This window comes from Manis pentadactyla, chromosome 8 (assembly GCF_030020395.1).
Source record: "Manis pentadactyla isolate mManPen7 chromosome 8, mManPen7.hap1, whole genome shotgun sequence".
NCBI lineage: Eukaryota > Metazoa > Chordata > Mammalia > Pholidota > Manidae > Manis > Manis pentadactyla.
This window is the reverse complement of record NC_080026.1, coordinates 103,690,421-103,716,501: the sequence shown is the minus strand read 5'-3', so window position 1 is coordinate 103,716,501 and position 26,081 is coordinate 103,690,421. Positions and strand designations below refer to the sequence as shown.

The 26,081-nt window shown below is 39.6% G+C and overlaps 1 protein-coding gene across 10 annotated transcripts in view; it reads left to right on the top strand.

Moving 5' to 3' along the window:
- Positions 1–26,081, top strand: part of CPEB3 (cytoplasmic polyadenylation element binding protein 3) — a 191,512-nt gene that overhangs the window by 161,439 nt on the left and 3,992 nt on the right. For all 10 annotated transcript variants that reach the window (XM_057506085.1, XM_057506086.1, XM_057506089.1 and 7 more), the window contains one exon: positions 5,904–6,085. In XM_057506085.1, the coding sequence (XP_057362068.1) occupies positions 5,904–6,085 (182 nt within the window). The remainder of the gene's footprint in view (positions 1–5,903; positions 6,086–26,081) is intronic.

Below are 26,081 nucleotides of genomic sequence, written 5' to 3'. Positions count from 1 at the left end.
CCTATCCCCTCTAGCACCACTCCCATCAGTGAACAAGGATGGTTTGCCTGAAGTCTGGTGTTTCTCAGTTCTTGTTCTCTTCTTCCCGCCTCTTCCTATCCCATCCTAAGAAAGGCTGTTTGTAGACCCACCATGCCAACATGCAGGTAAAGTTTATATACTCTTCAAAGAGTCAGTACAGGAAGAGGAGTAGTCTGTTTGGTTCTCCACCTGCTACTACTGGAAGTACAACAGCCATGTTGCCACTCTTCATTCAAATAATGTAAGGAGCATGTCTTCCTGAATCTCAATACAGAACACATCTCTTATTTCTGAGAGGAAATAAGTGCCAGGCTTGGGGTTATGAGGCAGCCCCCAGGAAAAAGTGGAGAATGAAGCAACTGATCTCTATACTATCCCCCAGTTTACAAACATGAGTATCTGTGACTTCAGCTTCTTGGCTTAGACATCTAATTTGAGAACTGCCTCGGTGATCAAGCTTTGGGACTCATCATTTCCAACTTGGGTCAGGCTTGGAAAACCTACAGTTTTCCTTTCTAATTAGAGGCATGTGAGCTATTCTTCCACTTCAGGATTCCCTTCTGACAGTTTATCTGACTGCAGAGCAGATCAATCTTTAGAGATTGCACATATGAGTCCCTGGAGGTCTACTATTTGCTTGTCCTCTTTGGGTCTCCTGTTTTTCTTATTGCTCTGATAATTGTTTTTCTCCCCCACTACTATTCTGTGACATATCTGAAATTTAGTTCTTTGCCTCTATCCTTTGACCGTTGTGAGAATGGCTTGTCTGTGGAGGGAAAAAAGAAAAAAAAAACTTGTGTGGTAAATAATCAATGACATAAGGCATACATCTAGAGAATATACATCCTGAATTTTTCTAAGCTCATTTATTTCAGACATTCTGTATAAAGTTTCTGGTAGTTCACATGTATTAGGAATCACATCCTGATTTGTGATCTAGGAAATAGGAGTGTTGTAAAATCTTAGTTTTGTGAAGTGGTAGCAGGCAGAAATCATCTTATCTCAAGTTCCTCAGCCATAGAAGCTTTTTCTTTCACCAAGTCCCAGCCAGGCTCAGTATGAGTTGTCCCAGATAAACTCCAAATTTGGCATACTAACATGATGAACTTCATTGCCTTTATCAGCGTTTTCTAATGTTTGTGCATGTGTGTATTCTCCTTCCCACCTAAAAGCAAAGCCTCGTGCACAGCTGATGTCAACTCTGCCATATCATTGGTAGGTTGAATAACATAAGCATAAAGCCAAAGTAAGACTGGGATGAACTGGTGCTTATGCAGCAGAAACAAGGCCAAGTTAATGTTAAGCAAAGATTTATGAGTAGAAGGAAAAAGCAACCCCTGGATAAAACTAAATATTTGAGCACTATTCTTTGGTCAGCAGTATACTCAGAGCTCTCGTGTGTGTTTGATTCTCATGATAATCCTGGGAGTGGTAGGCTTTTCATTTTAGAGATAAGGAATCAGAGTTCAAAGGGGGTGATTGGCCAAGGCCACAATAAGTCAAAAAGCTTATATTCAAACTCAGATCTCTAGGCTTCAAGTTTGGGGCTCTTCTCTTAGAAGGAAGCTGCTTTATCAATCTGAGATCTGAGATGTTGTCTCAGTAACAGAAGTAACAGTCAACGTTGGTACCAGTCTGATTTAGTCAAACTAAACACTCTCTTTTAGTTGGTTGTTGTTACCATTTATTTGAAAATATACTTAACTTCCCAATATCCATACAGAGGGGAAGTTTATGAACACATTTCCTCCATTTAAGATGTGTGATCTGCCCTTGTGAACCAGCTCAGCAATTCTGGTAAACCTAGAAAGTCCACCTTCAAGTTGTATCTTCCTTTCTTTCAGAAGTCCAGACCTCTTTGTCATCCTGAGGTATGCCTTATGCCCCTTTCCTGTTTGCTTTGTTCTTATTTCCAGGAGAACAAATGTGTCTTCTAGATTCAGTTTAGAATCTGGAAAGATGGATGTGTTAGTATTTCCTTTGGGAATCCTCATTTCTGCTCTACCCCATTCGGTTCTGATAGTATCTCAGACTTAGACATTGCCTTATGGCTGATTTTGAAATCTAATTTTATGATAAGAGCAGGATCCTGGCATGGGGTAGGATTGGGGAGTTGTCATGATTTCTTCTCTGGTGAGCTAAAGTCCCCTTCAGCTCTCTGTGAACAATCAGGAGCAAATCCAAGAAACCATAATTAGGGTTCAGATTCAGCCTCAGAGGCATGGTCACCACAATCCAGAGGAATTCGTGGGAATTATATGTGCTACATACAACTGCGATATTCTTGTTTCCCTCTCCAGTCTGTGGCATAGTGAAGCTCATCACAAGAGCCAGTGTGTGGGTCAGACTCATAGTACTGTTGCTGTTACTGTGAAACAGTTGTTCATGTGATGACTTGAGTTGTCTTAGGAAGGAACATAGAGCATCTTACACCAAGTACAGAATGCCCTTGGGTATAACTACCAGACCTGCTGATTTCCCACCCCTGTGGTGCCAGACAGACCCTGTGAGCACTGTCTGGATAGGGAGGAAAAACTAAAAAGTGGTTTGGAGACTCCTGACTCCCTCATGGACTCTGTGCTTGCCACCACCTCCATCTCTGTACTCCAGCCTCCCCGTGTGCTCTGCTCTGGTGGCCCACTCTTCCTCAGGTTAAGTGTTGAGTGCATGCTCCTCCCTGCTGGCTGGAGAGGATGGTCTAGAATGAAGATTCACTGCCATAGGCTTAGTGTGGTTTGACTACATTTTCTGGAAAAGACCCTTTGGTTAAGAGCTCGCATTTCATGAGCAGGATTGAGATCACAAGATATGTATAAAACCCATGAAGGTTTTAGCTGACTTCCACCAGATCCCTACTGCCTTTCTCCTGCTTTCCTCTCCTCCTCCTCTTGGCTCAGTTTCTCCCTGGCCCTCCTCAGAGGAAGATAATTTATATGGGGCTTTCCTATATTAACATGATACTCATGCTAAAGAATCCTTTAAAACCTAGTCTCTTAAAGAAGTTGTACATTCTGACTTCTGTAGGTGAATTTGTATCTTCTCTATAAAATTTTTTTTTTCATATTGGAAATTTATAGAAGTTGGCTTGTTCTGTGTTTCTTTTAGTCACTTATATAGTGGATAAGTTAAATTAGAATTTTTAAAAATGCTGTTTTTACAAGTGGTTACTGTTTTCAATGACTCGAAACTCTGTTTAGTTAAATGACATCCCTCTGGTGTTTGGGCCCAGCTTAAGTTTAGCCTGCAGGAAGTATGCTTTCAGTGAAGACATGCTGATTAATAAAGGACCAAATAATAAACAGCGTTTTGACCATTATTTGCTTTTCTTCAAGGATGATCATAGTATTAGACCTTATGTAGTTAAAATACAGATTAGAGTAGAAAAAGAGATGGGTAATCTTCATACTCTTTACCAAAAAAGTTTCCTTAGTAACCTTGTTTCTTCTGTCTTCTCAACAAATTGCCCTTCCCTTGAGTGAGACTTCTTTGGCTCAAATATCTGCAGACTTTTTGGTGGCCAAGAAAATGACTGTATATAAGCTTTTAAGTGGAACTGATTTATTTATAATTAGTTTTCATAAAAGCATGTGTGAATGAAGGTTTCTGCTTCCTATCAAAAGTACTTAACTGCCAGCAGCATCAGTCATGACCTAATCTTCAGCACATGAAGAAGATTGTCTAGCAGCTAGTAGTGGACACCAAGTAATGGAATGTTTGTGCTTGTGGAAGGCACCTTCTCTAGCATCTGAAGATCCCTAAGATTTCTTTGGAGACCACTATGCTGTAGAAAAACCTATGGTTATAGTAACTTTCTTCCTCCTCAGCTGGAGCTTCAAGCTTACAGGTGGTATACCATCTTTATAAATCAGATTTTTTAAATCCTTCCTAAGAGTGGAAGACAAGTACCATTCAGTCTCTTGCCAGCATTCTTCTCCTGGCCATTTACCAGACTGCAGGAGTGTTTATTCTCCTATCGTGTTCAGAAGAAGCCAGGTCTTTGGAAAATTAGTGTTAAATTTCTAGGCCCTGAAGTTACTTATTTTACTAAGGCCATTTGACCAGCAAGGGAAATTCATTAATTCTACCTGTGGTTTCTTGATCTCCACCACTAAGTAATACTAGCCATGTGAGGGGGGGTCCTCAAGCCATCAGAGGTTGTTGGAATGAAGTATAAGGACTCATTGAACTCTGATATTCAGGGTATGTGCAAAATTCTTAATTGATGGAATGAATGAGTGTGATTCTTGGATCTTGCCCCAAGGCTGCAGTCAGGGTCCACTTGGGCTCTCATCAGCAATGTTCCCTTGGCTGATATGACTCAGTAAATCTGGTCGTAAATGGGATAATTGGGATAGCTTCCTGCTTTTCTGTTATTAATAGCACTTATTCTCAGGTGTAGTTATTGCTAACTTATTTTCTCACCTTCTGAAAAATACCTGTTGGTTGGAGTCATTCATTCTATTAAAAACAGGCTCTTAGAAAACATTCATCAATATTAGGCAGTCTGGTATGGGGAGAAATTTTGAAGAAGTTAAGTAGAAAGACAGCTTTTCTGTCATGGCAACATAGCTTTTCTTACTGCTTTAGGAGCTTCATATTACAGGAATCAGCAGTACTTGGTTTTCCTTCTGCTCATAGAAATCTGGTGGGGGTCTTACGTCATTCAGCACTGAGCCTTTGTGTCTGCTGCAGAATTCTTCCTCCACCTCACCAGCTTGTGCTGCACTCCTTCTCCCCAAATACTGATTCTTGTGGAGGTCTACTCTGTGATGTTCTTTGCACACCGGCTGTGGCCCAGGTCATCATCTCCCTACCCTGTCTTCTCCTTTCCAAATACCAAATATGGATATTTGAGGGAAGTGGGTTCTTGGGTCATTCCCCAGAGGTAAGGCTAAGTCTTTTGGACTTAAACCATGTGAGTAGCCTGAAAGGAATGGTCATACGTGGAGGAGGTGCCATCCAGTGTCAAAACAATTACCTTCAGGCAATGTGGACCCAGGTAAGTAACCGCTACATATCTCTCCGTGGTACCTTTATGGTGAGGATAATTTTAGAATATAGGACGTTTGGAATAGCCCAGTTTCCAAATGCCTTCTGTACAGGTGTTTTATAAATACCAATATAAAGATATAGAAGAAATGTGGCAAGGAGTGCAGACCAGACCTCTGGATTTGTAGCAGTGAGCAGGATGGTATGCTTTTACTGCCTTTCTAGCAGCTTAGTGTTCCCTGGCACATTTTAAGTGCTCCATAAATGTTCATTGCTGCTATTATCATTACTAGTACTATAGAACTCAGTGTTAGAAGTTAGTATGGAGACTTCTCAGTTGGGATAGAATGTACTCTAAAATCTGTAATTTTTTTAAATTATAGAGATTTACTTTAAGCTATAAACATATTGCTTCTATTTAAAATAAGAGTTAATTCTTTCTATAGCTTAATCTTAATATAGCACTGTGCCTTTAGTAATTGCTTTCAGTCTTAGTTGTCAGAAAATAGGGCTGTTCCTTTTTAACTTGTTAGAGCACCATTTGAAATGCTTTGCCTATCCAGTGCCCACTGCAGTGGAGTAAGCAATTAGAAATTAGAACAGGAGGGCTACTGATTGATTATTCCTTTTATATTGTGCTGAAATTCTGATTATGAAAGTGTGTGTGTGTGTGTGTGTATAAATTCTCAACTTTTTTTCATTTTGTTTTTAAATAGCCTATGAGGAGTTCCCCTACTTGAGTTGTAAGACTGATATGGACAACTCTCCATGATACTTAACATGGGTTTTCCTTTTATTAATTAAACTGCATGATCGTTAAATAGTTCTTCCTTCTCCTGGGCAAGAGTACCTTCTTTAAATATTTATACAGGATCATATTTATTTTCTTGCAGTTGAACTGGCAATGATCATGGACCGTTTGTATGGTGGTGTCTGCTATGCTGGCATTGATACCGACCCGGAGCTGAAGTACCCCAAAGGTGCTGGCCGCGTGGCATTCTCCAATCAGCAGAGTTACATTGCAGCCATCAGCGCTCGCTTTGTTCAGCTCCAGCACAATGACATTGACAAACGGGTAAGCAGCTGCGCAGGGTGTAATTGCTATGGGAAGGAAATGAAGCTTGTTCTGTGGGTCTGTGGGGAGAAAAGCACCTTGTGATCTTAAGTGGATGTCTCCACCTTACATGGCGTTAGTCCATGAGTCCACTTAAGCTGCCTAAGAAGGAGAGCACCCATGGTATTTAAGGTGTTAATGAACCGTCTGCCTTACCCATCCCCAGGGTGATGTTACACTTATGAAAATAACCCTGCAGAATTTAGCATACCAAACTAGTATTGTTAAAGAAATGATACTGATAGTGCTTTAATGAAGGTTGAGAGCTGGTGACCTGTTTGACTCGTGCTGTGCTCTTAAAACACAGCATTTAATGTTATTGTTCAGGAGTATACATAAAATTTTGAAGTCCTGGTTTCTTTTAAAATTGCAAGATCACACATGATAGCAACCACTGGGGCCGAGGAGCTGCTGTCACCTCCAGTGCACCCTGAGGGAGCTGGAGTTCTAATGCTCATACCATGTATGCATATGCCTTACCTGCCCCTTGGCTCACTGGTGTTACCTGCCTAGCCATTAGAGCCATTCACATTTGCTACCTTTGATCTGAAGAAGGGACGTGAGGTAGAGTTGTAGGGAAGTAGAGTGCTCAGTTGGTTTTGCGGGTAAACATAGGTTTAAATCTCTTAAATCTCAGCTCAGCCATATTTGGAAGTTGGGGCAATAAAATGTCGTAGGAGCTAATCTGGGGCCTATTTTAATAGATTAAAAGAACAAGTAGGAGAATAGCATCAAGTCTTGAACACCTCTCTATGCGATTATACAGCAGCTATTAATGGTTCCAGCAAAGTTCTTGGGGGCATACACTGGACTGGAGTAAATACTCTAGTAAATATGTATAGTTTCATCTATACTCTCTGTGGTCAACTTTGACTAATTATATACAGCAAATATAAGTTTCTTAGAAGGTGAAAGTTTCAGTTGTGATGGATTTTTTATATTCAGCAAGATTATATTTTCATTAAGACGTATATTTGATCAAATTATAAAGCCAGTGCTTAAAATAAACAAATTATTTGCTACCTCTCTAGACTTCTTAAAAGTAAGTAGTGGTAAAAAAAAAAAAAGTAAGTAGTGATGGTTATTATTATTTTTAATAAAGTGAATAAAATAATTCTTTTTCAGAATTTTGAAATACTCTTTGAACTGATGGAGACTTAGGGGAGTGATAAAAATTCACTCCTAGCTTTCAAGTACCCACCACATCCTGAGCTTTCCCTTTTATAACAGTAACCCCCCATACGGACTGTAAGCTCCACAGAGATAAGCATGGGGTCTGCCTTGTGCTCTGCTTCGTTCCCCATGCTTATGCATTGCTTGACATCAGATCCAGTAGTAGGTGCTTGATAAATATTTGTTGAATTGACAAACGGTGACATTTAGAAGTTCTCTTAGCTCCTACTGCTGGTGCCAGTGGACACAAGTATTGCTTGTGTCCATACATTTGTGAGTCTAAAACACCAGTTTTCATTACATTTAGACTGCATTTGCACCCTTCGCTGGTGATCCCCAGGCAATAAAGTTAACCTGAAGAGCCTTAGATTCTCATCTCTGTGGAAGTAGATTTCTTTGTTCCCCTCTGAATCCAGAACTAATGACGATAGAGAAGATAGGTCTTAGACATGATAAAAGAAGGTTCCATTCCCCCATGCTTTTATCTACCCTCCCAGCCTATTCCTTAGTAGAGAGAAGTACACTTGCCCCAGGGCTTATGGTAATCTTTTGAGTTCCTTTAAGAATCACCAATTCAGGTACTGTTTGTTTTGTTGCCTACTCCTACTCTTAATTCCTGCTCTGTACAGGCCCTGGGCCCTCAGTGTTTCTTCCCACAAGATTTAGAACTAGGTTTAAAAGAGAGAAGTGGCTTTGCTTTTGTTAGCATGATCATAGGCCAGTACTTGTGAAACTGTATTTGGAATGTCTCAGGACTTAGGAAAACAATCAACTGTTTTTTGTCTACTCTGTTTGTCAACCATGCCTTCCGTATCTTAGTCCTTGATAAACATTTAGAGTAGCCACCAGTTGTAGTGGAACGAGTATGGAGTTTGGAGCTAGAACATATTCCAATACACTTTAACCTCTGTTGTACCAGTCACTGGTGACCCCCATCCAAGTTACTTAATGCTAGGAGCTCATCTGTAAATTCCTCCTGGGGATGGTCTGAAGATGAAATGGGATTTGAGGATTGAACAGCCAGAGCCATGTGGTAGGTGGATAGATGCTTAACTACCAGTTGCTAGTTAACAGTGTTCATCTTGCTACAAATGCACTTAATACTGATGTAAATGTTATGTAGCTTGAATTTTTTTGGTTGCTCTGCTTAAGATGTAGTGAAAAGGTATGCTGGTAAGTGAAAAAAGCACTGGGCCAGAGCCTTATGGCTGGGTCTAAATCTGGTCCTGTTCCCGGTGGGCTGTGACTTAGGACAGGTCACTCAAATTCTGAGCTTCAGTGTGTAACAAAGGCAGAAGTAATAGCCTGTATATCCCACAACATTATTGAGAAGCCCAGAGGAGGTACTGAACAGAAGGCAGTATATACAATGTAACACACTTCACATATGTATAGTGGGACTATTGTGTGGTCACAAGAATGCCACCTTATCCCTTGGTGTCAGAAAGGGACTGTCAGTTACTTCAGTGACCTGGGTTGAGAGTCATCTAAGTGGGGGAGGTGGAAATCATTAAAAGTGGCAGAGTTCCTACTCATCCTATTTCCCAGCTCTTTGTTTGCCCTGACCAGTGTGGAAATGGTTTTCTTTGTTATGAGACGTGTAAGCCAGCTTCCATCCTGAGAGGCTCCTTCTTCATTGCTCTTCTGTGAACATTACAGTCCCTTCCCCCAAACTGTTACTCTCTCCTCTTCTTGTTTTCTCCTTGCTTTGAGCATAGCTAACAATATCTTATTTTGTTGTCTCTGGCATTTTGAGCCTCAGTTAACCGTACCCTCTATAGGTTTTTTTTTTAGGTTCACTCCTGGTTTTATCTATCTCTTTCCTAAAGTTTAAATTTGGGCTTTCCAGAGAGCTCCCATTATATGTAAGAACGTTAGCATTTCCTTAGGTAAGACACTTTTTCTTTCTAGGGGCTCTCTTCTTGATTGCCTAAAGAGAATTTCTGTTGTTAGGCACACCGTTTTTTTCCTGAATAGCTTCCAGGTTTTTAACAATAGCTAGGGTTTTGAAAGTTGCTGTCCTAAAAGTCTGGGGCAGCGGTACACTTGTACTCACAGCCCCTTTGCCTTGCTATTACAGAATCCAAGGTGCTACAATCTTTTTCTCCTTCCTTCTGATGTTAGCCTAGAGTTGTCTTCAAACAGAAACCTTGAGTATTTTAAATAGCATCAACCTTTATTACCTTTCTGGTCAAAGGAACCTCCTTTGCTGTCTGTATTATTGTAAATGCAGATTCAGTGGAACCAGTGAAAAGATGAACTGTAGATGGCATTTAAGGGCCACTTGCTTCCTGTTTGCAGCCCTTACCCCTTTCACATTTTGCCTCATGTGGAGAGTGGGAGAGGACTACCTACATCCAAAAAGTCATCATCTTTAGGGAGGAGGTGTTTTTTGGTTTGGGGTTTTGGTTTCGGTAACAGTTTTATTGAGATATAATTCTCTTATATCATACAAATCACCATTTTAAAGTATAAAATTCAATAGCTTTAAGTGTATTTACATAGTTATACAGCCATCAGCATAGTCAATTTTAGTACAGCCTTGAAGTCAGCAATAAGAGGGTCAATGAAATAGTAACTTGGGTGGGGGACACTGCATTTATCCTGTATACTTCTACTCAGCTCATTATAGGGAGGGAATCATACTTATTTAATCTATATTCTTCAAAGTCACAGGAACAAGGAAGCCCAGGCTGTTGTGGCAAACTTATGACCCTTCTATAGCTGTAATTAAGGCCCCCAAAGAATAAGTGACTTATTGGGATGGACTGATAAAACCACCCATCAAAAACCTTTTTGCCATAGTGTGTGTAGCAATGGGAAGGGGCTTCTAGTGGTGGTTCTCTACAGAGCTGCTGTGATCTGGACTCTGCTACCTGCGCCCAGAGTGCTTGGCATGTGGGTGGCACTTGATAAAAGTGTAGAATAAATTAGGATGATACGTGGGAGAACAAGGACTGAAGCAGCCATGGAAGGCTGTTGAGGATACTGGAGTGCATCACTGTCATCTCTCACCTGGACATCTAGAGGAGCTTCCCATAGGTCTCCCCCATTCAATTTTAGCTTATCTCCAGTTTATTCTTTACATAAAAACCAAGTGATCTTTTAAAATCATAATGTAAATCATGTCCTCTCCCCCTTTAAATGTTTTAATTATATTCTACTGCCCTTAGGATAAAGTTCTAAGTCCTTAATTAACATTGTCTATGTGACCCTTCATGTACTGTATCCTTCTGCCTTAGCGGTCCCTTCCTCCATCTTGAGCCAAGCGCACCTGGCCTCTTTCTCTATTTTTCAGGGTCATTATACATACTGTCTTTTTGCATGCCTACTGGCTACTTTTCCTGCAGGTCTCAGCTTAATTGTAGTATTTTTAGGAATCCTTTTTTCAGTGGAGCTTATATCTCCCCCATTAATCACTGTCATAATACCATCTGCCATTCTTTCATGGCTTTAAATACTTCTGTAGTGAAATAATGGTTTGTTTAATGTCCATCTATGCTGTTAGACTGTGTATTTCATCGGAGCAATGACTGTGTATCTTTCGTGTTAGCTACTGTATACTTAGTGCTTGACCCAGAGTGGACATACATTAAATACTTAGTTTGGGATAGATGAATGAGTTGTTGAATGAATGCTGATTGTTTGAGAGATAGCCCAGATGGGAAGCCCTTATGTACCAACCTTTGGCATATCCAACTGTCCATCAGAAGGCACTTTGCACAGCTTTTCTACTTAGTTAAGAACACTCACTTGAGTAATAAAGAAATTTAGGTTTTGCTCTTTAGAATGTCAAAAAATGTTCTTTGACACTTATAGCGCATTAAAATTGAACTTAATCATAGGCATGATCTGGTCCAACCCCCTTTATTTTGCAACAAAGAAAGATCTGGGAGAGTTTTGGAGACTATAAAGACACATGTCAATTAAGGACAGAGCTGCCTCTGCTCATGGGACTCCCTTCTTGACCCTACTGCTTATCCAGGGTCTAATGTTTCTTCAAAACTGTTCTTCCAGGAAGTCCTTTCTTCACAGGTCTAGGTTAGAGGCCCCTGAGTTAGATTATAGGTTCCTCAGTGAATTTTATATATGTTTCAGTATTTCACATAACTTTTTAGGTGAACATATTCTGCATAGAGCAGAGCACATCTGTAGTTTGTTATCAGGATTTTCTGATGTGTTTGTAAATCGTTTTGAACATTAACAAAATGAGATTGAAATTTTTCTATGCTATTTTTTCAGTTTTGCTTTTGCTGTTCATGTTTATGTTGTCTTCATGTAAAACATTTTTCAAATCAGTGTGAGCCAGTGCAGCTCCCCTGGATCATAACATTTAGTGAAATGTTTGGCATTTTTAATGTCATAATGACCTGTTATATAGAACATTATTATAAGTGACACAAGGGGTGGAGGAAAAAAAAATGACACAAATTGCAATTTGTGCCTCAGTTTTTACTTCTAAGGAAGAGGTAACATCTTGAAATAAATTCTTAAAGGCTTACATTATAAATATCTTATGGCTAACATTCACCAGTTATTGGACAATTGGTAATTTATCCCTGTGTTGACAATATCGAGGTTATGTGATACCCAGCACAAAAGTTCTCAGCATTTCTTCTGCCTTGGCATACATGAAGCCCGTGATACACTCTCATAGGTAACAAGCTCCCTAGAACACTAATAGAATGAGATATTTATGGGGTGGGACCATCAGTGTCTAAGGGAGGGTATACACCCCATGCCTACTCCTGTCCTCACCATCTAGAGAACCATGTGCAAAGAACCAAGAGAAAAGGTGTCCTGGCTTGGAAATTGGTGGATCGGAGTATACACTCTGAGCTCTTCTCCCAGTCATGGTGTGACGGTGGGCAATTTACTTAACCTTTTAGCGACTTGATTTTATTGACTTAAGGGGACAATATGTAAACTGTCTTACTGTTTATTGCACAGAAACAATGACAGATGAAGAAGTGCTTTGGAAAGTTATTAAGCTGTACAGATGTTGATTTGTATTATTGCTGAACCTGGCCTATTTAAATTGTGCTGTCGCCTACTCCTGTGACAGGGCTAATTGTTGACTCTCTTTCTCTCTCTTTTTTCCTTTTAAAGTGCCTACTCAGTTCCACTGAGGATCTTTAGTATAAAGGTGAAAAAACAAAAGTCAACATAGGTGCCAATCTCCCAATATGCTGGTTGGATATTAGTCAAGACACACATATAAAGACACTTAAGTGCCTTTTATAGATGTAAACAGCTGAATTAATTTTCCATTTAAAGAATTAAAGTTTTTGTCTTTAGTCCAGAAAGAGGTGTTTTTACCAGTATCTTTAGTCTGATAATGAAAGATTTTGAACCTGAAATTGAATAGAAGTTAAGGATTAAGTTTTGCTTTGAACAGTGTTTCTGTGAAAAACTGGAACAGTTTAAAGTATTTAAGTATAACAAGGGCAGAAGAGGGCACATGTACTCATTCTGTCTGTTTCAATGGTATTTTTAGAAGTGATGCCAAGTGAACACTTAAAATGGGAAAGCTCTGCTAAATCCAGTTTTCCTTATAACTCAAGTATAGGGCACTTGCATATGAAAGATTTTCATAGTGTGAAAAATGAGATCATTAGAAAATGGGTACTCTGATATGGCTATTTTTCTACCTTTTTGTCTACTCTCTGTGGTCCTGAGAAAAACTATAAGGGTACAATCAGTTGACTCTTCCTTAGTCTAACAAAAACAAATGATTTAACTGATATGAACAATTTCTTTATAAAATCTGAGAGGGTGGCCCCCACAACTATTGGTTAGCACAGTTTGGGGATGATGTCTCATAGAAATTTGTAGGTCAAAAGTTTATAATTTGAAATGCATCATGCAGTAGATATTGGCTATATAGTCTGCCAACTTAGCCCATAGAGACCTCGTTACCGGTAGAAAGGATACTAGAGTAGGATCAGCCAATCTGGGATTTATATCACTTACTATATAACTTTAAGGAAGGATGTTTATGTATGTATGTTAATGAGAGTGCTTTTGAAAACTATAAATCTCTCTGTCACTATTCAGTGGCCCTGATAACACATTGATTTACATGAAATTATGAATGACTAATATTTGAGCTCTTTTAGAAGATGCTTATTAGGCAGTCTAATTAGAATTTCACATGATAAAAGGAGTTGAATATTTCAAGCAAGATAGGGGTAAAGTTATTGGTCATTTGAGTTTTGAAATAGGAGGAGCAGCTCGCAGTAGAGCAGGTCTGCCCTGTCCAGGAATATATCCGTAAAATTAGTTCCTCCAAACTACCATTTCCTAAATTGTTCTCCATAAAACATGGGCTCTTTTGGATTTTAGTATCTGTTTTACAAAAAAAAAAAACGTTTTTCTGACTCAAATGAGTGTGGAAATGCCTTTTTGAAGAAAGTTAAATAGGCTGGTTTATTCTAGGACTTCTTAGAATCTTTTATATACTAATCTTCATTGTGAAGCTCTGAGAAGGAGACAATATGCAATTTTTCACAAATTTTTTTGATCATGGAACTCTTAAAAGGCACTGTCTCTTGGGAATAATGTACTAGGGAATCCAATTAAGAAAATCATGTTTTCAGCTTCTTTTATTCTTTCATGTTCAAATTCAGAAGTTTAATAAGTAGTTGATTGTTTTTCTCTTCCTCAGCCCCTTTTTTCCAAGTGTGTCCCACCCATCATATTTTCTTCCTTTTTAAAATTATTGCAGTAAAAATAAAAGAGATATACCCTCTTAACAATGTTTAACTATACAGTGCAGTTGTTTACCAGTACAGAAGATCTCAGCAGATATAGTTGCACAGCAAATATCTAGCACTTTTTCATCTTTCATAACTGAAACTTTGTACCCTTTGAGCAGCAACTCCCCCCTTTCCCCTACCCCTAGCAACCACACCACCATTCTGCTTTCTGCCTTCCATGAGTTTGACTACTTTAGATACCTCATATAGATGGATGTGTTCAGTATTTTTGCTGTATCTTTGCTGTAGACATCTTTACTGTGAACATTTTTACTGCAGACGTTTTTGCCACATAAAATTGGCCATAAGGCCAATGTGTGAAAGATTAAAAATAAACTGGTCAACAATTTGGTTTGACAGCTTGGTTTAATCAATTGGTTGTCAGTTTGTCTTTTTCCATCGACATAGTACTCCCATTTTTACATTACATAAATCTTAGCCCTTCTAACAGTCTATATTGTGACATAGAGTTTTGAACCCACATTTCCCATAGAACTTTGGAACATCTATCAATCAACAGACTTGGGACAGCATGCTAGGAATAAACAACAGTGTAAAAGGCTTTCACAAAGCCATACAAAGCTCAATCACAAATATGCATCCTAGGGTTTGAAAACTGATACCTGTCTTAATGAAGGAAGAAATTTTAGTAATAAAAGAAAAATGCAATGCTGACAAATTAACAAGAAAAAAAAAAGTATAATACTATGAATAAAAGACTGGAAGACAAGTGCTTAGAACCACCCACAAAATAAAACCAGCTATTTGTGCAGTATTGCCATGTCCTTTTCAATGAGTATCCCTCTTCCATTTTCATGATTTACCTTTTATGGTAACATTGCCTCACAGCCCATTTAGTTATGTATCTAAATGCTTGTGATAAAAATGCTTGTTGCAGCAAAGATGCTAACAGCAAAACTACCTTAAACCATAAGTGGATTCTTGCAGTATTTGTCTTTCTGTGACTGACTGACTTCACTGAGCCTTAAGGTTCATCCATGCTGGCACATGTGACAGGACTTCCCTCTTTTTTTAAGGCTGGATAATATTCTATTTTATGTATATACCACATTTTATTTATCAGTTCATTTGTTGATGGACACTTGGGTTGCTTCCACACCTTGACTATTGTGAATAATGCTGCAGTGAATGTGATCTTATATGTATCTCTTTGAGATCCTGATTTCAATTCTTTGGAATAAATGCCATAAGTGGGATTGCTGGACATGTATTTTCTATCTGCCTAGGCTTGAGGTGGGACAGGGAAACAGCAGCTGAATATTCATGGAAGGTGGGGATTGAAGGTGTGGTTGATATTCACTTAGTGTTTATAGTTATTTGTCTTTTGATTACTTGAGATTATCTACTGTGGGTTTCTAATATACCAGTCTCTATATAAGAAGAGAAAATAGTTTTGGAATCACTATACCCTTGACAACGCTCCCGTGACTCTATTTTAGTTTAATGCAAAGGACTGGAGAGGCCTACTTTTGTTAGCTAATTTGGGGCTTTCTGATACTTACATTTAAGGAACATTATGATAGCTAAGCCATAGCACATAATGTGTGCTTTGAATAGCATACTCTTTAGAATAACCGATTTTTGATTTAAAGAGATGTTATTCATTGCACTGTTCTTTGCAAGCACCTCAAGTACTTCACATATTTAATCTGTTTTTCTCTCTTTGCTAGAAATTTTAGCTACAGACTATCAAAGGCTTTATATTTTTAGCCTGTAGGAAGATTAATATGACCCAGTAACCATACTAATAGAAGTGCTGATGACACTACACTTTGTCCCTGGCCACAGCTGGAATGTATAAGATGACTTAATAGCAAAAAAAGAAAGTAAGGTTTTGTTGACCTGTTCCCAGACTTTTTGTGCTTCTAGCCTTAGTCTGGGACTCCCACAGCCCACCTTTTATTTCACTGCTGTTACTGGCCCCTGCCTGATCTGGCTGAAAGCTTCCTAGCTGTAGCTATTGCTCTGTTTGATTTGATTCTTTGAGAGGAAGCAACACCCAGAAGTGATTTCAAATATCTTCTGAACTAATCCTACCTGGCTTATTTTGAAACTCTGTACCTTTGACTAGAAAGAGTTGTTTTAAATGGAGTTTGAGTCATTTAAAGAAAGATACTAATCTAAAGGTGTGGAACTTTTTTGTTTTGTCTCACCTTCCTGGTCTTGACACCTGATCTCTCCTGTCCTGGTCTCTCTTTTTATGTCTTCTCCCTTGGAATTGTGATAATTTTAATATAAAAGCTCTTTAGAATGATTAAATGTTCTTTCCTGCTCATATTTGAATACAGAAGTTTTTGACATTACTAATGAGAAAAAGACCATCACTGTTTTTCTAAGTAGGTATCTCAGTAGGACATTCTGGTTCTTGAACCCCACAAGTCAGCAAGTATCAGCCAATTAGCAATTTGTTGGTGAGTGTTTACTTTGACTTGGAAGAACTGGTCCAAGCCTCTCACAGGGTAGGGGAAGCTGAGGCCTGCAAGATTGTGTATAGCTGGTGAATAGACAGAGCCAGGACAATACGCACTTCAGAGATTTTTAAATGATTTTCTTACCTTTGTTCTCCACATGATCCACTCTTCTGCTACTAGAACTTGGTTTGGGTCTGATTTATATCCTTCTCTCCAACCCCGTCATTCCCAAGCAGCATGGAAGGGAACCAAACTAGATGGTCAATGTATGGATTGTTCAGGATACTGGCAGCTAGCTGGCTCTTCTTTGTTTCATGAAAAGTTACCTCAGGGCAAAACAGAGCCCTCACACATCTCTCTGTTCTCTATAAATACATGGCAAAAGTGTCAACAAAAGCACAGATAAGCATATTCTGAACTGTGGGAAAGGCACAAAGTGATTTTAAAAACTTTCTTCCCCTGGAATTTACCCAAAGAATACAACTTCTCAGATTCAAAAAGACATATGCACCCCTATGTTTATCGCTGTACTTTTTACAATAGCCAAGATATGGAAGCAACCTAAGTGTCCATCAGTAGAATGGATAAAGAAGATGTGGTACATATACACAATAGAATACTATTCAGCTGTAAGAAAGAAACAAATCCTACCATTTGCAACAACATGGATGGAGCTGGAGGACATAATGCTCAGTGAAATATGCCAGGTGGAGAGAGACAAGTGCCCAGTGATTTCCCTCATTTGTGGAGTATAACAATGAAGCAAAACTGAAGGAACAAAATGGCAGCAGACTCACAGACTCCAAGAATGAACTAGTGGTTACCAAAGGGGAGGGGTGTGGGAGGGCAGGTGGGGAGGGAGGGAGAAGGGGACTGAGGGGTATTATGTTTAGTACACATGGTATTGGGGATCACAGGGAGAACAGTGTAGCACAGAGAAGGCACATGGTGGATCTGTGGCATCTTGCTGCACTGATGGACAGTGACTGCATTGGGGCATGGGTGGGGACTTGATAATATGGGTAAATGTAGTAACCACATTGTTTTTTCATGTGAAACCTTCATAAGAGTGTATATCAATAATACCTTAATAAAAAAGTAAAAAAAAAAACTTCCCCTAGCACTTGAAAGTGTGAAAAATGCTAAGTCCTATCCTTTGAAAAGGTAAGAAGAAGATAAAATACAAACTTTCCCCTATGTTTTTTTTAATCTATCCCAGATTGTTTCTATAATTAATAACTTCACATTTGCTATATCTGGGAGGTTGTAGCTAACTTCGTTGCTAGGGAAACGTGATTTTCACATTGCTGTTTTTATTTCCTAGGCATCTGTCATCTGCTTTCTTAGCAGGATTCCAACTCATAGTCAGTTGAAAAACTAAAAATTTATGTTTAATCATTCTTAGTATTGCCTGCTGTATGAGGGCCTGCATTAGCATCTGCAAAGACCCCGTGTTTGGTGCTAATGTTAATGAGGTTACTGTGGTTTTATGTCTGGATAGATGTAATTGTGACATATGCCAAGAAGATTAGGAGCACATAATGTTTAAAAGCTTTGAGCACACCAAATACAATGTTTTTTTTCCAAAGCATGTTGCTCCAGATGATAAGAAGTGGCCTACCTGACTTCTGGGCAAGTCTTTACACTTCTCCCTATCAAATTATGCCTCTTTGGTTGGCCTCTTTCTCCAGTTTGTCCACTCTGACTCTGTTATCTAAAATCTTTGCTTCTACTCAAGCCACATGTAAGCATGCTTTATCTGCCTTGGAAAGCTGGAATCTGACAGACCAGGGACAACCTAATTTGGTTGTTTCAAAAGGGCAGACCAGGGACCAGTTTTCAGCTGTCCTTAATATGACCTTGAGCACATAATTCAAACTGAGCGTGACCTTGACTAATGCCTTCCTTCTCATTACTACAACCTTTCAGGTCCAAGGAGAGGCAGTTCTGGACCTGCAAATAGTTCATGGCTCCCTAGGAATCTCCTCTCTGCCACAAGAGCTGTTTAGTAATAGCTTTATTTACTTTGGGAGGTCATTTTATAGACTGATATCAAAATGACTGCAGACAGAAATATTTCCTCTAGCTTGTTAGACACAAAACAATGTCAGCATTAAGAACAATTTGTTAAAGTATGGCTTTCTCTTTGCCACTGTCATTCCAAATATATTATTCCCTTTATCCAACTTATAGCCACTTATCCAGGATTACACAACAGTCCTCCTATCCTTAATGGTTATGAGTTCTCAGTAAGTTAACATATTCTTCAACATCCTTGGGCATGGCCATCTCCACTAGGTGTGTGGTATGAATTCAAGTGTCTCTGTGAAGGAAATTTTCATCTCCTGTGCCTGTAAATCCCTTGGAAGCAAAGGGTTCGTTTGGTGACATGACTGGCTGTGTGCAGGGCTCTAGTATTTGGATCTTAATGGTAGTGTAGATCAGAATATGATCCCATTAGGTTGGTGGCTCCAAAGTGTCAGAGCTTAATGATACTCCAGGTGATTTCAGTGGCTAACAGAGAACTCGTTTCTATTTTAATAGTTATGTATGTGTGTATTGGGAAAAACAGAATCTGGCTAGCCAAGTAAAACATCATGTATTAGTACAGATAGCATTAGGATATGGTGAAAACTCCAAATGGTTTGGGAATGCCTTTCAGAAACCTCTTAGTTAGACTATAAAGTATTTGATGGAAGAACTGTTTCTTGCTTTCCATTGTATTTCAGTTTTTAATATGGTGGCTTATAAGGAGTAGTCACTCCATAAATAGTATCAAATGAGTGAGTCAATCTGAGCCAGAATAATCAGTCACCCTTCTTTAGTATAGGACTACTTAACTACCAATGCCCTTCATTCGGCTACTTCTCTTTATTGATTTAAATTGTCAGTGATACTGCTTGACTATTGCCTTTTGAGAAGTTGTGTAGCTAACTTGCACATCTGTGTTTGTGGGTCATTTTGAGTCATGAATATGTCTTATCTTCTGGAGAAGCCTGTACTCTTGATAAACACCTTGCATGCAGGTGCTCGAAGCAACTTTGCAGTAATAGCACCACTCACATGCCTGGAAGGCAGCCCTCTGGGAGCAGTCAGGAAGGGCCTTGGCGAGCACACTAGCAATCCAAAAGCCACATCCTTTACTTTTTCGGCTTTATTCAGAGTCTTTTTGACTGGCATTTAGTATGTAAGTCTTAGCAAGCTTGGTTGTCTAGCTTTTCAATCCAACTGAAAATCATTGGAAGTTGTAAACTTATAAAGAGTCGTTGAAAGGTATTAATAGAAGTGAAAGCAGACAGATTTTGAAGGGGGTGACCGAAAAAGGGAAAACTGTCCACTGCACTGTATTACCTGGCACTACTCTGAAGGTCATTCCTAACATCCCTTGCTTTAGAGGGGAACAGAGTAAATAGGACATTTTAGGAAGGCTTCTATCAAAAAACATCAAAATTCAAGATGTTTTATCACCAAAAAGGAGAAATGTCTGCTCTCTGGTAAAGTGACTTGTGAGGAATTCATTATTCCCTAAGGGAACTGATTAAATAAGGAATCATGTGCCTCTGGCCTAGAGGTGGTCATGATGGAACTTCATGACATAGCTGCTTGAACTACTGTGTTGACTAGATTCCTCAAAACCCGTCAGCAAGTAAGGAAATGTTATTCCCAAGCTCAGTTGGAAGCCTGAAGAGAGGGAGGGTGCGGTCTTATTCACATTGCATTTTCAATTATCAGCATGAATGTATTACCTGACCTTCCAGTAGTTTGCTCAGTGTTTTACAGTTTTCAGTAGGTGTTTATAAACATCATTCCACTTGACCATCCCCAGAGTTGTGGCAATCCTTTCAAATCAACTGGTGGAGCATTAATTCAGTTCTCGTTCCTGGCTGCATGATATTCCATGGGGTAGATACATCATATTTTATTCAGTGTGTAAGTGGACATTTACTTTGTTTCTAGTGTTTTGTTACTCAGAGCAGTTCTGCAGTTAACACACTTTACATGTGTCCTCACATCTGATGACTCTATTTCCCAAGTATTGAGATTATAGCATTGACAACAACAGTGGGATTATTGGGTCAAAGTATACTTGTATTTTTAATTTTAAGAATTTGCTAGTTTGATTTTTTTAAATGTTGCATTCACTTTTCTATCTACAAAAGATAAGTAGCTATCACCTCTTTTAATTGTTTGCCAGTCTGATGAGAATAAAATGGAATTAATTTTCTTTATCCTGACTAATAAATGTGAATATCTTTTTATGTGGATTGTCTGTGAATTCTTATATGAATTACCCCCTACCCATTTTTCAACTCTGTTGTATATCTGTTTCTTGCCAGTTTTTAAGAGTTGTTTATATGGTATAAATAATAATCTGGCAACTTTTTTCTAAAAACATCATTTGCTTATGGACTTTTCTCATAATATCTTTTGCCATTTAAACATATTTTATTTTACACAGTCTAATATATTTATTTCCTTCTGAAGCTTCTATGTTTCTAGTTCTTACTAAGAAGGTCCACCTTGCCCTTAATTTGTAGCTATAGACCTAGTTGGGTTTTTTTTTAAGATCATTTTATTTTTCACATTTAATCTTTCTTCATGTATGTCCTCTGTCTTTATAATTTGGTTCATTCTGAGTAATTTATTAATTTTATTGCAGTTGTGAATAGAATATGTTTTCTCTGTATTTATTGCTAGAATAGCACAAAGCTATTAGTTTTCTTACAAGTCTACTTGACGGAGAAAGTGATATCTTGACTGAATACAGGATTTCTGCGTCATGTCTTTTTTTGTTAGCCTTAATAAATAACAATATTTCTTGGTATTTTGACTTCCAGTGTTATAGATTAGAAGTCTGATGCCCGTTTGTTTCTCTCTTTCCTATGTAGGCAATAGTAACTAGCTCTTTTCACTTGGAAGCCTGCGACATTTTCTCTTTACCTTTAGGGTTCAGAAGTGTTAATTAGTGATTTTCCGAGCATATGCTTGATGGCATGTTTTTTCTTACCGGTCCAGACTGGGCCTGCAGTGTCAGAACTCTTGTGAGCTTTTACTTTTCTTCATTTCTTTTTCTTCTTCTGGAACTTTTGTAAATCATTATGTTAGGTTCTCCTGGATCTATTCTAAAGTTTGTCTTTCCTCTCACTCTGTATTTTTCAAAAATTATTTTTTTCCAGAGCTTTGAAATGTTCCTACCACTTGATCTTCTAGGCCACTATACTGGATCTCAACAGTGACTATCCTTTCTTCAAGTCATCTTGGTAACTTAACCAAAAAGTCACAGCTTAGATTTTTTGACTTCATAACAATAAAGTTTGAATACATAAAAATTTATAGAGAATAGTGCAGTGAATCCCATCATCCAATTACAATTGTCAACATACAGATTTTCTATCATCCAGTTTCAATAATAATCAACTGATCACTGATCTTGTTTCATCTATACCTCTACCCACTTTGCCACCTTCACCCCAGGTTATTTTGAACCAGATCCCAGGCATCATATAATTTCATCCTGAAATAATTAAGTTAAATAATTCAGTATGTATCTTTAAAAAGTTCTTTAAAAAACAAAACTGGGAGTACAGTGTTTCCTTTTACTGTGATGAAAATGTTTTGGAACTACACAGACGTGATGGTTGCACAACACTGTGAATGTATTAAATGCCCCTGGATTGCTCACTTTAAAATCGTTACTTTTTTATGACTTTAAACCCTCAACTTAAAAAATTAATTTAAGCTCTTAATAAAAAGGAGGGGGGGAACCCCACATAACCATAAAACCATTTTATACCTAACAAATGTGATTTGTTTTAAAAAACTTCCCAGAAAGTCTCCTTTGTGCTAGACTTGAATCTCCTTAAGTGCTCTTTTCGTATTTGTGTGTATAATGAATGGCTAGTGTCTTTCTACTCCAGCAGCTTTTTTCTGCTGAGTGTGAATTCTATTTGTTCACACGAATCCTCTCTCTGACTGTTGGATCCCCTTTTCTAGGCTTATGGGGGCTCAGATCAGGGGCTGCTGGAGCACCCTAAGTGTTCCATGGTGGTAGAAGCAAAACAATACTTGGCTCATGGACTGGAGGTAGAAGAGCAGGCTGCTGCCACCTCCCGCAGGCTCGGCCTCCACCACTAGTCCTCCAGCCCCGGTAGAGGGGACTCATTCCCTCATCTGGCTCCTTCTTGGCCTTCAGATGCAGGGAGTCAGGCCAGGTTAGATACACTCTGATAGGCCTCTAGCTCCCCTCCCCCCGGAGTCCACAACCTCAACAGACCACCTTCTTCCCCAGACCTGCTGTTGTCCTGTCCTGCTGCAGGGCTCTGTCCTCAGGTTACTTAAAGCAAAGGTGAGATGCTGACCAAACTAGGGCTACGAGCTAGGAAATATCAGAGGAGCAACAGGGAGTATTAAATCCAGAGGAGGAAGGAATAGGGCTCTTCCTTTTTCCAATAGGAAACTTGGGTCTATAATTGACTTTTGAAAAGGTTGCCAAGACCATTCAATGGGTAAAGAACAGTCTCCTTAAGTGCTGCCTGGGGTCCCTGGATATCCACACATACAAGAATGAAGTTGGACCCCTGCCTCACACTATATACAAAATCAGCTCAAGATTGATCAACCTAATATAGGTGCTAAAACCGTAAAATTCTTAGAAGAAAAGATAAGGGTAAATCTTCAGGACCTTGGACTAAGCAGTGGATTCTTAGATATGATAGCAAAAGGACGAGCAACAAAAGAAAAAATGAGGTAAATTGGCTTCATCAAAATTAAAAACTTTTGTGTATCACAAAACTGAAATGCTACTGACAACATGGAAAACATTTGCAAATCATACATTTGATAAAAACTAATATCTAGTACATATAAAGAACTCAGCAACAAAAAGACAATCCAGTTAAAAAATAGACACAGAACTTGAATAGACCTTTCTCCAAAGAAGATGCCCAAATGGCCAATAAACACAAGAAAAGATGCTCAGTGTTGTTGATCAGTAGGGAAATGCAAAACTGCAGGGTAACTCTTCACACCTACTAGGTTGGCTATAGTCACAAAAATGGAAAACAACAAATGTTGGTTAGTATGTAGAGAAATTAAAACCCTGGTTCATTGCTTGTGGGAATGCAGAGTCGTATGGCTACTGTGGAAAACAGTTTGGCAGTTTCTCAGTAAGTTAAACATAGGATTGTTATATGCCCCAACAATTCTACTCCTAGGTGTATACTCAAAAGAATTGAAAACAGATATTCAAACAAATATATGTACACAAACTCACAGCAGCATTATTCACAATAGCCAAAAGGTAGAAACAACTCAAATGTCCTTCAGTGAACGGACAAATAAAACACATATGCAGACACACGTGTAGTGGGATGTCAGTCAGTCATTAAAAGGAGTGAAATACTGCTGCACGCTACAGCATGGATAAACCTTAAAATACTGTGGTAAGTGAAAGAAGCCAAACAAAAAAGGTCACATATTATGTGATTCTATTTATTTAAAACATCTAGAATAGGTAAATCCATAGAGACAGAAAGCAGACTGGCTGTTGCCAGGGCCAGGAGAGGGAGGGAAGAGGCGAGCAACTGCTTAGCGGATCCAGGGTTTTCTTTTGGAGGGATGGAAATGTTTTAGAACTAGATAGAAGTGGTGGTTATACAACATTGTGAACATATTAAATGCCACCAAATTAATCACTTCAAGGTTGTTAAGTTTATGTTAAGAAAGAAGAAAGACTGGGCCCCTCTGGATTCATGTAATTGTTGTGTAGACAGAGCATTTAGGGAGAGCATTTAAGGCAGAAAGGAAGTACAAGAAAAATAAGAGTTTGAGTTGGGGACTAGTTGGGAGAAAGATTGGGGCAAACTGTGATGGCTGCTGGCTCATATTGAGTCATAGGGGACAGACAGGGAGGACCCCATTATGCTAAGGCAGCAGGGCTGAATCCTCCAGGTAGGGAGAATCTGAATGGCTTTTGACCAGGAGAGGAACACTGTGAAAGTAGATTATTGAAATGTCAGCATGTACATAGAATTGAAGCAGGGAAGACCTGGAGCTTGGTGGCCAGTGCAGAGGCCATTGATACTGAACACATCCAGGTTCAAGTGTAAGTTGTGATGGCCTGGTCTAGAGGCAAAGCAGCAGGAATGAGCATGAAGCTTAGTTCTTATGGTGGGCTGGGCACTGCTCCATGTTTTATGTGATTTATCTCATTTAATCCTCATAGGAGCCTGGTAAAATATGAGCTCTTCTTTTCCTCCAGTGTACAGATGAGGAAACCAAAGCTCAGAGTGACTGAGAAAGTTGCCTAAGGTTGCACAGCTACTGATGTGGCCTAGATTTAAACCCAGGCAGATGACCCCAAGCCACTACAGTTTTAATTATGATGCAAAGATGAATGTGAGAGATTTTTTGAAGCCCATTCACTAAATTGTCAGGCTGAAGAGGAGGAAACAGGAGGAAGGGAACTAGAGCTAGAATGAAGCCATTTCCCCCCTCGGTAACCAAGAGCTGATACAGGTCTTCTCAGGTAGTTCTTCCAGGTAGAAATATCTGACTGGCCAGTGGACCTGACTAGAGCTCGTACCTAGAGGCACAAGGCCAGAGGGAGCCAGCAAAGGGGCCTTCAGAAGGGAAGGAGCACCAGGAAGGTGGAGTGTCTCATCCCAGGCAGCCCCCACCTTACCTGCTTGCCCCTTGCTGCCCACCCTGCTGCCCGGTCTGCTTTGCTCTGCCCGGTGCCCTACTGGCCCGCTGGCCACGCCCAGAGGCAGCCCGCATCGTCAGGCAGCGAGCGCACATCAGGAAGCCACGGGGCCTTGGCCCCTCGGCGACAGGGGCTGCTGCTCTGTGGAAAGGCTCTGGAGGTCCTCCGGGGAAGGGGCCTGATCACAGACCTGCCACCTTCCTGCTAAGTCCCAACATGAGAGATGAAAACATTAATGATGTTCCTTATCTGAGGTTCTAGGATGAGGATCGGGGGAAACTGGGGTAACTTTTGTTCTTCCTTGCTTTTGGTTTTCACATAATACAGTGTTGCTTCATTTAGATTATAAAATGCCCCCCCTGAAGGGCTGTTACGGAAAGTTCTCTATTGAAACTTCCAGTTTGCGGGGGGTATTAAGGCAATAAAATCCAAAATATGGAACAGCCTCAGTCGTAAGAGCCTCTTAACATCTCTAGTCCCCCCTTTCCCTCCAGCCCACCGTATGCAGTACCAGGATGTTAGTTTTTTTAAAGACTTGCCAGTAAAACATGAAGTCAGAGCCTCACAGTAGCCCTGCCCCTCAGTCTGCCTGGGCAGCCCAGTGTGACTCCTGCCCTCCGGCCGCCTCCCGCCGAGCCATTCCCCAAGGATGCAACCTGCCTTTGCTGCTGGGCTTTGTCCTGGCTGGCTCCGTGCCCTGTGTGCTCTTCCTTGTCCACGTGGCCAGGTGCTACCTGGCCTTCAGGATTCAGCTCACATTTTTTATAAGTGCTGCCTCTCTCAACCTTCCCAGCAGCCTTTGAGGTATAGACACTGTTGTACCCATCTTACAGATATACAAATACGTATGTATACAAGTGTTATGCCCACTTTACAGATGCACAGAGAGG